The 16,875-nt window shown below is 35.8% G+C and overlaps 1 protein-coding gene across 3 annotated transcripts in view; it reads right to left on the bottom strand.

Annotated features, from left to right (window-relative positions):
* Window positions 1-387: 387 nt before the first annotated feature.
* Window positions 388-16,875, bottom strand: part of LOC113516060 (transcription factor GAGA-like) — a 48,217-nt gene continuing 31,729 nt past the window's right edge. Inside the window, exons 8-13 of one of the 3 annotated variants that reach the window (XM_031908759.2) lie at window positions 16,653-16,785; window positions 15,080-15,127; window positions 11,113-11,437; window positions 10,487-10,630; window positions 9,067-9,117; window positions 388-7,476 (exon numbers count right to left, since the gene is read on the bottom strand). In XM_031908759.2, coding sequence (XP_031764619.1) covers window positions 7,034-7,476; window positions 9,067-9,117; window positions 10,487-10,630; window positions 11,113-11,437; window positions 15,080-15,127; window positions 16,653-16,785 — 1,144 coding nt within the window. In that variant the 3' untranslated portion in view covers window positions 388-7,033. The remainder of the gene's footprint in view (window positions 7,477-9,066; window positions 9,118-10,486; window positions 10,631-11,112; window positions 11,438-15,079; window positions 15,128-16,652; window positions 16,786-16,875) is intronic. The other 2 variants (XM_026900404.3, XM_031908760.2) reach the window with 2 other exon arrangements.

Below are 16,875 nucleotides of genomic sequence, written 5' to 3'. Positions count from 1 at the left end.
ATCATTTTCACCCATCAAAAAAAAAAGAGGCGACTAAGGGAGCCATGGTGGAAGGATAGGCAGCAACATCAAAAGCCAAACTGCGGTTGCCAACCCGCCTGCCTAAAATTGACAACAACTGGCAACTCCCTCTCCCCCCATGCGAGACGCTATGTTCAGCAGTGAACAATTGGCAGCTGATACAATACAAAATATCCTATTTACATCAAAATGCCCGAAATTTTGGAAATAAATCCTGATATCTTCACCTATTATATCTTTCGGGGCAAGAGGTAAACGAATCTATCGGTAAACATGAAAAAGAACACTACGATAGTGCTATTTTCTTGGTAAACTTTTGTATTCTATAGAAAAATATTTGGGAATCGGAAAAATTAAAGTCTAATAAAATTTTGTGATTTCTTTATTAAATATTTCATTGTTAGAAATTAACTAACGATCGAAATTGATAAATGTTAAAATAATAAAAAAAAAGTTCATAATAATAAAGATTACATCTAAAAAATACTGCTCTTGGACTATGCAGAACGAAACACTTGATATTATTTCTGCTGCCCTTAAATTGACGATTCGTCAACGAAACTGGATTAAAGATAATTTAAAAAAAAAATAATAATTTTGCACTCACATGATCACAACGTAAAATGATAGACATTTCACAATACAGGAATATAAAACTCGTTCGTTCTTAAAACTAAAAATTAATTTATCGCCAAATATGCATAAAGCTAACCTCAACTACACGACTGTAGAATCTATAAATTTGGGATGCGTCCACAAATAGCCTGGACTTGTAAGCATTCAACATTGGAGATGGCTCTTCACATGTACATATTATATTTTCTATTATATTTTTGTGTGAAAAAGAAAGAATAGTGTAGTAATATATAATATAAAGAGGTCTTGATAGTCGGACACGTATTTGAATTTTCCAATAAGACTATTATTGATAATTTATAAAAAAAAAAAAAAAAATTAACACGTATCAATCGATAGTCCCCAAACTAGGATAAAGCATATCAAAAAAACAGTATAATAACCATTCATGGTCATAATACAAAACATTCAGATCAGAGGCAATTTATGTTGTTAAAACCCATAGAGAATCAATCCTGGGTCTAACTATACGCGTGGCGGTGACCATAACTGGGCTTTATAATCGGCGACTCCAATGTTGAATACTTAAAAGGGTACAGGGTAACGTTTGCTTTATTCTCTCTCAAGTACCCCCTTACTTATAAATATTATATAAATCGCTAATTAATACGTAGTCTTTTTTATATGCAAATAGGTACTCACCGATTACAGAGTAGTCATGATTTTTATAAGTATGGGGATAATGTTCAGCCTAGAGAGGATCGGTACACAAATTCATCACTAACTATATTATTATAAATACCTAAGAAAACAACGTTTTCTATCTAATTAATGTAAGGAAGCATTCTGTGATTTCATCATTAAGTTGTATACATAACCAAATTGATTCGTGGACACTCCCAATAAATATAAATAATAAAATCAACATATTAATAGATACACATACGCTACAGAAACTAAAGTTAAGCCAAGGCTACACAGTGAATATTTGATTACCTAAAATAATAAAACTTATATATAAATTATACTTATATAATCATTAATAAAATCCCGTTTTTTCATATGACACTTGTAGATTTAATACATAATATTGATTTTTGCCTTGGTTTAAAATTTGTTTATGTATGACTGGCACTATGAGAGATTCAACTGCACTATAAAGGCGTGGCCCCACCGCGCACATTCGGAGCGTAAATCTTTTGTTCACAATTGAGATAAAAGTGCAGCCACACTGGCGTTGAGGAAATGTGGGTACAATGTAATGAAATACAACACAATGTATATAAAATATTATAAAAACAAAATTATCATAAGCCTGCGAAATCGCCTTGTCAACTTACTACTCATTGGCTCACGACAAAAGTCACTCATGTGCTTAACAAAATAAAATCCTATATTCCATTTTGATAGACAAAAAACCACGCCGAGATTGTCCTTCTCTCCGCAGACCACTATACATACAAATTTGGTTTTGATCGGTTATAAAATATTAAAAATAGTACGTACTGAAGTTATAATAAGTATAAAATACTCACTTTTTATATTAAATCACAGAAATATATAAGAGTATAAACAGTTTGATGTACTTTATCTCTCATTGCACCGTAGCACCGTTCTGATAATACGACACACCAATAAAAATTTAAATATAAATGCAATATTCCGGCGAGCATTCCTCAAACATGCCTATAAATAATCCAACTTCCATCATATTGCCAAATTGTAAGACAGATCCACGAGTCATCGCATTTTTGTTATATGAATCTACTATACATTTCAAAGCGACACTTGGGTCGATTCTGAAGCACCATTTCTCCCAACTTATGTCTTTACTTAATATATTAATTTGATGGATTCTCGAAGTTACTTTTCTATGGACCATTCGAAACTAAATTTATAATAATTTTGACTAAAATATATTAGAAATTTAGTCCATATCGGTCTTTAGAATAAGAATTTCGATGTGATATCAAATTGAAATTTTAATTTTATAGATAGATTTAAAGAAACTGTGCCTCATAAATGACCCAGGCTATAAGAAGTCATTCTTTCCTAATCACAAAGGAATAAAAAAAAAATCTACACCTTGTCTTTTTTTATTTTACCTATTTATATAGAAAAGTAAAACTGTAGTCTTATTAATAAATGATATTATTAAATTGGCTCACTGAGAAAGTAATAAATTGCTAAAAATTTCCAATTATGGCATATTAGTTAATTTTAAACTTTGGCGTTGTTTACACATATACTATTCACTCGTCCTGTCGTGATCACGACGTGGTGCAATCCACGTCTAAACGTCGGCAATAAAGAAGCAGGTATGTTATACCTGCAAAATTTTTTATCGCTCTAAGTCCCGATAGTGTATTTATATAGCAAACTAATCTATTTTCAGATACATTTACGCTACCACATGCATGTGATAGAACAAGACAGTAATGTCGTCGACGTCTTTTTCTTTCTAATGCATGCGGTGAACGTATTTAAAAATATAAGGTGAAATTTAAATCGTTAGCATCCTTTTGAGCGAGCGTTCTTCTATTAATAACACTAAACATTTTTACCTGGAAACTTAAGTCGAAAAACAGCAATAAAAACTATTTTTCCATACTAATCTGACAGATGGATACATATTATTAGTATGGGTGGTGGACATGAGTAATATTGGCACCGTCCCGATATTTAGATATTAGGATCTTCTGGATATTGATGGCGAAAAAACAAGATCATTACTCATTTCGATATCGCCCAATTACCAGTCGGATATCGATTAATTTCGATTGTGTTCTTTATTTAAATATTATCTATTGGCTAACCAATATTTATTATATCCGTTATTGGGCCAATATACATATATTACATACATATCTTTCACGCCTGTATAGATATTGAAGTACAATATATATTTATTGGGGGGAAAGGGATTGTTAGCAATGGAGTTCGACATTGCTAGCAATATCAGGTCGACCTCCTAATGGTTCCCCCTGGAAACCATCGTGAACAATTCTCGTTGAATTCGTCACGATGGGCTAACTGACCTGCTTCATCCTCATCTATCATCCCTCACTGGTGCCCCGCCAGTGTATACCAATAGCGCGGGTGGGGTTACCATTTCATTATCACCCATTTAAAAAAATATATATATATTTATTGGGGGGAAAGGGATTGGTAATAATGAGATTTAACAACCCCATTGCTAGCAATATACCCTATCAGATCGACCTCCACGCGGTTCCCCTTGGAAACCATAGTGGTTAATTCTTGTTCAATTGATCACTACGGGCCAACTGACCTGTCTTCATCCTCACCTGTCACCCTTCACTGGCAGCCTGCCAGCGTATACCGATAACGCAGGCGGGGCTACCATTTCACCATTCACTTATAAATAAAAAAATATATATTTATTACTATATACTATTCAACTCCAATGTTTGTTTCATGTTTCTTTGAGCAAAGCTTTTTAGTTTCACAGATAGAACACTAGCGATGCTAAGGATCTATTGTAGCCTCGTTTGCCGTTTACCGACAAGGCAAGGTGTAGTTTGAGAACCAAAATATATGTGGAATTTTGCCTCGTGGATCGAGAAACTAAGGGTATATAAACTTAACGTCAACATAGAGCCAATAAGGCTTATAACACAACTAAGTTCAGACGTCTAACACTATGCCAGATTGTATAAATACGACTACGATATAGGGAGTAACTGATCGTGTAATATTTCCATTATAAAAATACAGATTCCTATATTAAATTAATTTCTCAATAAGCTTAGCTTGCCGTCTGAGACTCGTAACTTCTATTGCCTCTACAGGGCTCACACCAGACATACAAAAACACGAAAAAAAAAATCAAATCGCACGTAATAGAAAACGGATCCGAGCAGTCTTCTATTAAAACACGAAAATATCCGTGAACGTAAATTATTTTAAAACGATTCGAAATCATACCAACTAATAGTGAACCACTAAACATAATTTGATCGTATGTAAAATTAAAAACTTAACGCTAAACTATTAAAAGAAAATTAAATTACGCCTCCTCTACTCTAGTATTTGTAGGATTATAATTTTGTATCGATTACAAGTTAGGAACTATTCTACTGTACAGATTATATAAAGAAATTATGTCAAGACTGTTAATACTTTCCAGGCGTCGATATCCCAAAAGCGGAATACATTGCGCGAGTTCACGTCCGACAAAGTTCTGTCAATACATCGAGCGAGGAACTAACGGGGGGTTTTGGATCTATAAAAATATAAGAGAACCTGCCAACTTGGCTGTTTCACAGCCTCCTCGAATGGCTACTAGCTGTCTGACCGTGGGGTTTATATTATATTGCATCATATTATTATAATATATAATTATTATATTATATAAGTACTACGATACGTTAATCATTGCTTTTACAGGCAAAACGATTAAAGAAATATATATGTTAATACACATTATGTTCATACAATATGTTTCTGCTAAAATAAGTAGCTTACATCGTATCACTTGTTAGTGTGGTGTTGCCGAGTTTTAATATTTAGAATATTAAGTTTTATCTAAGACACTACTTTCTACTATCTAGTATTCACAGAGAATGATACAGATAAGAACATAGAAAGGCGAGAAACAGCGTGCGCTCACTACACGACTCATCGTACATACTATAAATTATAATCGAGACTTACAAATTAAATAGACAGCCGGTGAGACGACGCGTAACAAGACAATACACCTCGACGGGTTCAGTACACGTCTCCCGCTACTAAAATATCAGATCCAAGATTGTGGAGAGAGAAACCGAACGGCGAGCGTACACGCCTGCGTGCCGACACTGGAGGCAACCCTCCGAGTGCACACATTAATATAAAACACTGCGTATCTATTATTAGTTTCACTGTAATAACATTGTCGTAAATATGCTGCCTCTATGTAGATTTTCGCAAAATATTACACATCTATAAGTAATCATTTACATAACACGATGTTCTACATGAAGTGCATGTAACATACAGCGAAGTCACGTGAAATGCGTCCACTTGAAATATATAATACTATATTATTTTTTTTTTTATTAAATAAAAATTATTTCGCGTACCATTAAGCAGTCTTCCACAGAATGCATTGTATAAATGCAATTTGCAATGCACACTGATTTGTAATGTATCCCTTATTACGACTATAAAATTATTTATTCTTCTAAAATATATATTTGTATAACTATGGTTTACATTCATGTAAAACATCGTTCTAAGTTGTGACGAATCGATTTGTTATGTCGAGTACGATTTACACCGGACGGCGTCGCGACACGCCTTCGGTGTAAATCGTACTGCCACTATAGTCGATTAAATTGAGTATCACTGTTGAATAAAGTAAAGCTTATGGCATTATGGTACGTTCTCGAATAAATTAATCACCACCAATTAAATGCACATCTCGACAGTCACTTGAATTATTCTCAAATGTTAAAGCGAAGTTTTCACTCATTGTAGTAGCATTACACAATCTTAATTCTTATTAAATATTACATTTAAGACACTATAAGTCATAATTGCGCGGAAAGCCTTATTTACAGACATTCCAATGCAGTTAAAATTAATATATTCGACGTGATTAACATTACTCTATGTATAAAATGTCGATATTGCCGCGGCAATACAACAGCACTTTGAAGAATCGATTTATAGGAAACAGTTATTTCAATGCCTATCTACAAGGCATGAGTTTAATAATAAAATTTATATAAAATATAACAGAAAGAGTACAGAGTTTAGATTTTATTAAACTGAACTTTTCATAAGGAGAAGAGTCGAATAAAAAATTGGCTCTTCATATAAAAGCGCTCATGCAATATACAATTTTATATTTCATGCATTTTTTCCTTACAAGAGTTCAGTTTATTAATATCATTACTTAATACTCTTTCTGTTATACGGTACGTTTATAGTATAAATAAAATTAAATACTTGCGAGCAATGTAGTGATGAACAATCACACGCAAATATCACGTGAATGCTACCACAATAATACTTTTATTACTACATATTATATCTACCCTCCATTTAGGAGAACGCAATACATTACTATCATTTTTATGAAAAAAAAAAACGCTGCCAAAATTCCAGCAGCTGTCTAAAATTAGACTAATAAACTGCCATTTTGCACTTACAAGAGTATGTACACTTTTGCATGCCAGGTACAGACAGAAAATTCATTGAACACTTATAAACCCTACGCTGCAATAAGGCCCGAAATTGGTGAAACGTGTCCAGCTTTTGTTGCTGATCGTACAGTATTTTCCATGGTAATTGTAATACTAAAATATGTTTAATATACCGTTACAAAATAAAAAAAAAAAAACAGTCATCGAACGATGCTCACCTCGGAAGCATGGAATACTCAATTGCGTTCCCTTGACAAAGGATAGACGATGTATAGGCCATATTATGTGTTCTCCACCGGTCTTATGGTGCAGTCCCCGACTGTAGTTATAGGCGTGATGGTGACCGAGCTGGGCGTCGAGGCGGGCACCGAGTTCGTTTCCGCTACCTGCTCCATTTTCTCCTCCTTGTCTTCATTGTTCGGTGGTAGCTTCACAATCTGACAGTCGCCGACAGTCATGATCTGCGTTTCCATGGCAACGGGCGGCACGTTCTCTTCTGGCTCTACTCGTGAGTCGTCATCGTCAGTGGAGGAATCTGAGACGTCAATGGTCCGGTCGTGGGACGACTCCGCGTTCATACCTTGATCGGCGTCGACATTACGATCCGGGTCCACGCTCGTCACGCCGTATCCGAACGCCAGTGGGTTGTATATCATTTCCGTGAGGTACGAGAAATCTCCGAAGGGTAGGTTTGTTGCATTGTAGTTCTCGTTGGGTCGTCCATCTGTAAATAATACAAAGAAAGAAACATTAACATATATTTATTGAACAGAATATTTTTAGTATCTAACTACTTGCTACGACTATGATTATCATATACAATTGTCTACTTAATTATATATACTTGAATACATAATTTAATATAAATATAATGTTATGTAATATAAAGCAAAGCAGGCGTGTTAATAATACGTATCGTATTAAAATATATAATATTGTTAAATAATGTCATCTGAAATAAAACTACAAATAGATCTAAAGATAAAGAGTTGCCAGATGCGAATTTTAATATTTACCTTTACGCCCTATATTTTTTCTCCAAATTGATGCGATTTTAAGGACTTTTACCTCCAATCACACAATGTTTTATCGCTTTTGACTACGAATTGCCATGTGCCATAAAGTAAACTAGAAAAAAATCTTTCTCTCCTTCGCTTATCCCATTCTTTGTTTATTTACCTTCATTAATATTTTACTGTATTTGTATGCCTCTATATAATTTGTAAAATACCAAAATTGTCCAAAAAAATTACCCAAATTTCTCAATACTCATTTCACTTTTCTTCGAGAATTTAATTTTATTTAAAATTTCGCGAACAGAAAAAGATTTAGCCAAAAATATGAAAAAATATACCCAATCTGGCAACACTGCTAAACATACTACGCCTACCCGACACCAAAACAAACTACATTCGATTTTACGGATTTACAAAATTATTATAGTTTTGTTCTAAAATTACACATTCATTACGACTTTGTCTTAATTGTGCATATCATAATCAAAGTGCATTATTTTAGTATCTACTCCTCTGATTCTACTCTCGTTCACTCTCAAAAATACTTGTACATTACTATAATTAAAAAATAAACAATTCGGTCAAATTCACTTCACAGTAGCAGTAACAGTCATTGCAAGCAATATATCTTGTCAGGTCGACGCAGTTCCCCTGGAAATCATCGTAGTTAATTTTTACCAAACAAGTCTGTTTAAAAATCTTTTAAAAAAATAAGCTTTTGTAATGTAAATCCATTATTTTGTGATTGCAACTATTTTAAAATTATGCCCTAAAGGGCATTATAAATAATATCGTTACCAAGGATAAAGTTTCTGCCTTTACTGAAGAGTCTTAGTAATATCCAGCTGAAGATTTTCACAAAAAATCAAAAAAAGTATCAAAAATTATTTTGTATTGTGCTAATATATTTTTTTTTTTGGGGGAAAGGGATTGTTAATAATGGAGACTAAATCCCATTGCTAGCAATATGCCCAACCAGGTCGACTCCCTCGCGGTTCTCCCTGGAAACTATCATGGTTAATTCCTAATGAATTCATCATTATGGGCTAACTGGCCTGTTTTCATTCTCATCGATCATCCTTCACTGGTGCTCCGCCAGCGTATCCCATTAGCGCAGGCGGAGTTACCATTTCATTTTCACCCATAAAAAAAAAAAACTTTTATACAACTTAAAAAAAAAATACAATGAATTTTCAAGAGTGAACCTTGCAAACAAATACCGATTAGTACAGTCGACTGTTCCCAGAATGTTTAATTATCAACAATTTTGTCATGCTACTGTTGTGATTGGTACTAACAAATGTTGTTCAATTCGGCGGCTAGTCCGTACTGCATCGGTATATCCATACCTAGGGACAGACTCGCGGTTAGCACAACACACAAGCGTTCGGCGAATAGACACGTATCTAGAGCGATGACTATAAAAGCATGGTACTATTCTCTTGTTGTCTCAAAATATATACATGTGGGATACTAATGTGTAACGGAATGATCAATAATTGAATATAAATGTTATATGCATAGATTGGAACGTTAATTATAAAAAAAATGGAATGAAAGAAGAATGGTTCGAATTTCAAACGCGACGAGTCAACAGTTCCGATAGAGTAATATACTCCTAAGAATTTAAATGTATCATATCTGGTCATTGACCTATTATACTTTCATATTTTACGTGTCAGACATTTGAGTCGAACAAAATTTGAAACATAAATTATATTTTTTTTACTAATGCACAATTTCTGGGAAATATTAGCAAAAACAAGAGAATATTCCAACGGGCAATGTATATTAGAAGCAATGAGGCGTACAAAAATACGGTATACATTCACACACAAACACACACACTGACTGCAAACAAAAACACATAATAGCAGTGAGTCATATATATACACATATATTATACAAGTTACCATTATTCATCTAACAAAAACGTCTCAGTTGAGTCACTGACTTATTAACAAAATGATGGAGTCAATTAAATGTTCCGTGGATAAATAAATTGGAGAGTAGCGAAACGGTGTGAAGCAAATAAAATACACAAAACAAGTTTGATAAATTATGATTATATACAGATAGAAATCAGAAAAATTATACACTTAAAATTAAATGATGGATGAATTAGATATCGTTCCATATTTAGCTGTATGTAATATATTTATAGTAAATATATAACAAAAAATATCGTGTTATATATTTATTGTTATTGTATATTTGTTTATTGTTATATATTAAAAACAATTTTTTCTATTAATTTAAAATACGCCTACCCTAATGGGAGACAGGCGTGACTGATATGTACGTATATATATAATTCAAAAGCGCCCATAGTCTAGATGCGACCATAGATAGATATCTAGATGATAGATGGGGTAGATTCCGTAACATCGTTCTCTATGTTTATCTCTAAAACAAGAAATTTCTAAAGACTAGACTGAACTAAATTTATAATAGATTTTACAGTTATAATCAACATTCTCGTACATTGAATTTCTTGAGGACATTTTTTACCCTACTCTGTGTAAAGTTATGTTACAGGCTTTCCCTCGATTTATGTCTATCAAGGACTTTTTTAATCCATTTTTATACTATATTACTATTCCCCCTTTTTTGCTCTTTCATACTTTACATTCTCCAGCTTGACATATAGTGAAATCAATTTAAAAATAAAATTTTAGAGACAACTTTAGAAATTGGCATATCAGCCGCAGGACATACCGGGTCTGGGCAGCAGGTAGTTCTTTGGCGGGCGGCCGCGCTTGCGCTTCAGCAGCAGTTGTTGCTGGCCAGCCGACATGTGCGACATGTGCTGCGGGCTGGGGCCCATCACCGACCCACTCGTCAGCACGCACCCCTCCATATCTGTCGAGAAGGGGTGGAGAGATGGAAGATTAAAAAAATAATTTTTAACTCTGCTCAGTAAGAAGTAGCCATAAAAGTTTTTCTGTTGTGTAGCAGCTGTATTTTGGTTTGAAGGGTGGGACATTGAACTGAAATTACAGACAGATGCATACTATCCTAATGTCCTCAGGAAAGGCAACGTATTCATTGTATCATGGCCTTTAAAGTGCACTCTGTAATATCCATGGTGTTGTTCATGACTAAAAGTGACAGTTACCATATTCTATCAGCTGACGGGTGATAGACGAAGGATGGCGACGATCAGGCGATCAGGATGGCGGACCGGTGACTAAAATCTCTCAATTTGGAGAAAACAATATATATCTACAAATTTGACCTTCGTAACATTTCGTTTATTAAAACTTGTTTAACGGTTTCAGAGATTAACGTGAACAAACACAGCTATGTGGAATTTTTTTATATCAAGGTTTATATTGCGTTACCTAGCGAAGTTTTAGGAGGCCGGCCCCTCTTCTTCTTGATCTTCGGCGTGAGAGGCAGCGGGGTCTTCCTGGGTCGCCCCCGGCCTCTCCTCGGGGGGTCCACCAGGTCCCCCGGGTGGATCTCATTCCTGACTGGCTCCAGCGTGGAGTTCAGCACCACCGCGTTGGTGGAGGAGCGCGGCGGGAGCATCACGTCTCCGCTGGGAGTGAACACCAGGTGGCCGGACTCCCGGTGGGTCGTCCGCACCATCCCCGACATCACCTCGGAGCTGTTCTCACGTTTCCCGCCCGACGACTCGTTTGCCATATCCACAGTTGGGTCCTCCTGGAAACGTTGCTACAAATTAATATCCCCCTTGGGGGGTTTTGTCAGTAGTTGCCACGCTTGGCAGGCGAATTGGCAACCGCAGTTAGGCTTTAGATATGTTTTAAGAGGTACGCTGCTGCCCATCCCTCGTCGTCCTTTAGTCGCCTCTTACGACACCCACGGGAAAGAAAGGTTCTCCAGAGGGGGACTTTGTACAAAAGTATTCATGTGTACTGGTGACGGTTACCATATTATCACTTTTCATAATATGCATCACCAACTTATTATTGCAAGTAGTATAAAATAATATTTTCGTCATGCATCGCGCTATGAATAGAGGAAATATAAGGAATAAAGAATATCATATATTTTCTTTATTGCATTCGTAAATTACATGTATAAGACAGTTATAAATATTATGAGCAAACACCCTTGTTCATCTCTTATCTGTAAGTGAGATCACTTCCAGCCGACCCAATACAGTGAGAAAGCTGCAGCTAGCGATCAGTACAGATGCAGTACGAACGACAAACTTGAACGTTTTCAGTGATACTATTAAATATGCGTTTGTGCGTTTATAGAAAATATAATATTGATATAAGAATCGATTTTTGTATTCCGACCTATGCTCTAATTATTTTTTTTTTTTATAAAAACTTCAGATAAGCATCGTATTGATTGAATATCATTGTGAATAAACACACACGCACATACACATACACACACACACCGAATATTAATACATATTATTACTGATATGTCCATTCCCACTCGATAGTGTGTGATATCACTTATTGCGATAAGCATTTTGTCACGATACCATGATGTACCAGGAAAAAAGATGTATCATAATTTTATAATAGATTAATAATCGGGTAAACCTAACGTTGGCGCCACTCGACAGATTAGGTATTTTAATACATACATTTCCTTATCTTGCCAGATAATATTTGCGACTTATTTTTATATGTAGATAGTAAAGCTAATTTATATATAATATCTATCCACCGTTATCCACTATTTATTTTTAAGCTAAAGTACTGCGACTTGATTTTATAAGCGTGGTACAGGGGATCAGATGTTTTGATGTTATGAGAAGTAGGATCGTGACATTACATACAAAATATTTGTACAAAAGTCGATTGCTTAGGGGTACCTCTGTCCCATTCGTGTTTCTACCGTGAAGCAGCTGTTTGCGTGGCTGTGTTTCGGTTTAAAGGGTGGGATATGGCGTGAATTAACTAGGTACAGAGGAATAATATCTGAGTCCTCAGGAATATGCATTAGGGGTATCATGGGCGAAAGAGTATACTCTGTAATGTCCATGGTACTGCTCATGTCTATAGGCGACAGTTATCACTTTCCATCAGGTGGACCGTCCGCTTGTTTGCCATTCTAAGCTGTATAAAAAAAAATACCTTCGTTTCTACTGTTGAAAACATATATATCTAGGTAGACAGAAAGAACTTAATACGAGTACTAAAGGTATCTTTACATAAATTTCTTGTTTCATACACTTTCATAATTCGTGATCTGCAAACACGAAAATTTTGGCTACATGACTCCTCTCTTACACAGCATAATATACCGTATATTTGGGCATTTAGATTTGTCTAGGCCTCCCTCATTGCCTATATATACATATATATTATATATACATAATATATATGTATATATAGGCCTATATATAATATATACATATATATTATACTTTCACTCTCGCATCGACAAATAATAAAATAAAAATGATCAAATTTTAAAAAGACACGTGGAGAAAAGGGATTGTTGGTAATGGGGACTAAAGGCCCCATTGCTAGTAATATACCCTATATGTCTCTGTTACCCTATAACTTAACACCTATACTTATTGTACACCTTAACACCTTAGTCCTCAGGAATGGCAACGCATGGACGGTATCATGGACGAAATAGTTTACTCTGTTATATCCATTGTACTATTCATGTCTATAGGCGACGGTTACCACTTTCTATAAGTGGGTCGTAAGCTTATTTGCCATTCTAAGTTGCATAAAAATAAGCAACTTATTCATCAATCGTGGTATGAAAGGAATAAAGAAAATCATATATTTGCAACTGAGAGACAATATAGCCGCTGCCGTCTTAAATCAGAACCGCATACAAAACAAATATTAATATTTAGTGTGGAACGTTCACGTCCTATTAATGTTTCTAATAAAACTGTCAATAAACGGATGACGTATAAGCCGCGTTTATAGTGTTGGCATAAAAAGTATTTATACAACTTGTATAGATATACCTATTCCGGCTTCGCACGGGTAGATAGAATTTTCAAAAATAATAATAATAATAATAAACTCTTTATTGTGCACAGTAGAGATGTATACAAGGAGTATTAATAAAGAATGAGCATATACAAAAGGCGGCCTTATCGCTAAAAGCAATCTCTTACAGACAACCTGGCATAAAGAAAGGATAAGTACAGAGAGAAAGGTAGATGGCGCAAGTCAGACACAGTAAATACATAAAAGGGAATCAAACAAAATGCAAAATATTCTAAATATAAAAATAAGATTACAATACATAAACATACATATATAATATAAATAAGAATACATAAACATAAATACATTAATATACTAAATAGATCAAGATAAATCACACATAGTAAACGTCAAAGCAAATTAGAGAGATAGGTAATGAGATTTTACCTGCCTCTTGAACGAGGCAAGAGATTGCGCTGATCTAATACCAAGAGGTAAGGAGTTCCAAAGACTGATACTTTGGATAGTGAAAGAATAGGAATAGAATTTAGAAGAATGAATAGGAGTTACTAAACGAAGGGATCTCGCGATGCGCAATGTACGACCCGACGACGACGAAAATAATATACAGCCTATGTTACTAGTTGATAATGTAGCTTTGTATAGGTATTATATATATTTGTAAAAGAATTTTAAAAATCGAATGAGTAGTCTTTGAGTTTATCCATTACAAAAAAAAAAAACAAACAAACAAATATTTCCTATTTATAATATTCTTATTAACATAAGAAATAAAAAATCTTGTTGAAATCATTTCTATATATAAAAACGAAATAAATTTTCACAAAAAGGAAATCTAGCCCATTAGGATTTATCCGACAAACGCATACCCATATTTTCATACCCCTAGCTCAACAAATGCTTTCCATTCCCTACTAAGGACTATAGTCAAGAGATTTTTTTTCTGATGGGTGAAAATGTTATGGTAATCCCGCCTGCGCTAACAGGATACGCTGGCGGAGCACCAGTGAAGGGTGATAGATGAGAATGAAAACAGGCCAGTTAGCCCATCATGATGAATTCATCAGGAATTAATCACGATAGTTTCCAGGGAGAACCGCGAGGAGGTCGACCTGGTTAGGTATATTACTAGCAATGGGATTCTCAGTCTCCATTACTTACAATCCCTTTCCCCCCCAGTCGAGAGAATATTATGTTATATTCTTTTTCTTACGCACTTTATATAATACAGTTATAACAACTAAACAGACTAGAACCGACATTTATATACTTTTAATAAGGCAACATTGTCAAAATATAGGAAGATTTCTCTTCAGACTCCACATAGGGTTGCCCTAATTTTAATTACAATTAAAAAGACATCTATTTTATATAAATAAATAAAGGACGGACTTACGCGACACATGTACGTATGAGCGAGATGCATGTTTCTTTTGAAATAAATCTGTTAACAAAAAAATTCTTTATACATGCACATCTGTATTACTATAAAGAGGAAAGATTTGATTGTTCGTTTGTAAAGGATAAACCCAAAAACTACATAACCAATTTTAAAAATCCTTTCACCTACAAACAGATAGAAGATTTCCCGTGGGTGTCGTAAAAGGCGATTAAGGACGAGGGATAGGCAGCAGCATCCCTTTTAAAACAACTTTAAAGCCTAACTGCGGCTGCCAATCCGCCTGCCAAGCGTGGCAACTACTGACATAATCCCCGAGGGTGTAACGTCCAATGCGGCGTTGCTGATCTTCCGCCGAACAAAGATCGACATGCCCTGTATCGAGTAGACGCCTGCCGGGAGTTCCGCGGCGTTACGTTAATGTACATACTTACGTACTTTTTTTATACAACTTAGAATGGCAAACAAGCTGACGGCCCACCCGATGGAAAATGGTAACCGTCGCCTATAGACATGAGCAGTACCATGGACATAACAGAGTATATTGTTTCGCCCATGATATCCCCCATGCGTTGCCATTCCTGAGGACTCAGGTGTTATTCCTCTGTACCCAGTAAATTCACGCCATATCCCACCCTTCAAACCGAAACACAGTCATGCAAACACAACTGCTTCACAGTTAAAACACGAGTGGGACAGAGGTACCCAAGCAATCGACTTTTGTACAAAGTCTCCCTCTGGTGTCCGAACACCAATAACGTTACTCCGAGTAATATGATCAAGAGCATCTAATTACATGTATTGGCATTCCGTCACCAAAGTATGGCTTGTCGGTTTATAAAAGAGCGCCAAGTCGCTTTTTGAAAAAGAGATTCCCAATTCTGTTGTATTTTTATAGGATAAAAACGGAATGGTAATCCCGCCTAGGCTATTGATATACTGAAGGTACCAGTAAATGATAAGTAAAGTCGAAGCCAGGCCAGTTGGTCTATCGTAACAATTTTACTGGAAATTGACCGCGATGGTTTTCGAGGAGACGCTGCGGAGGTCGGCCTTCTAGCGTACATACTCCTATCACTAACAATTCCATTCCCCTTGGCCTGACAGGATATATATTACTGATGATAGAGCCGCTAGTCCGCATTACTAATAATCCCTCCTCCCACATATTGCATGCTAGACAAGGGATTATAATTTTATACCATAGAGAATAGCTGTGTAGGTCCCGGCCTAGAATAGGTCACCCTTTCTTTTCCCGTATATTTCGTAAGAGGCGACTAAGGAAGAGAGCTTTATAGTGGAGGGATAGGCAGTAGCATCCCTTATGAAACATCACTAAAAGTCAAACTGCGGTTGCTAACTGGCTTGCTACGCGTAGCATCTACTGGCAAAACTTGTATGGGGAAGCAGTGAATGGTTAACGATTGATGCCACAACCATAGGGATTGACAATCTGTCAGAAAGCTAACCGTCGTGTAGGAGGGAAAGGGATTGTTAATAATGGACTAACAATCCTTCAACCCCTACTGTGGCGCCAGACGTACACATGCGGTAGTGTTCGCGCACTAACCCGTTCGCAGATCTTGGTGTGCACGCGCAGCTTGTCGGAGCGCGCGAACGAGCGGCCGCAGCCGCCGCACGTGAACGGCCGCTCGCCCGTGTGCGTCAGCTTGTGCCGCGACAGGTGCGACGAGCGGCTGAACCTGCGGCAATATAGATCAAAATGAGAATACGGCCGACTTTCCGCCATGTTGACACGTCATAAATAATTTTAAATAAGTAATTACACAATT

The sequence above is a fragment of the Galleria mellonella genome, unplaced genomic scaffold (assembly GCF_026898425.1).
Source record: "Galleria mellonella isolate WM207_F2 unplaced genomic scaffold, CSIRO_AGI_GalMel_v1 utg266, whole genome shotgun sequence".
Lineage (NCBI taxonomy): Eukaryota > Metazoa > Arthropoda > Insecta > Lepidoptera > Pyralidae > Galleria > Galleria mellonella.
The sequence above is the reverse complement of the archived record's forward strand: the minus strand, read 5'-3'. Positions and strand labels throughout refer to the sequence as shown.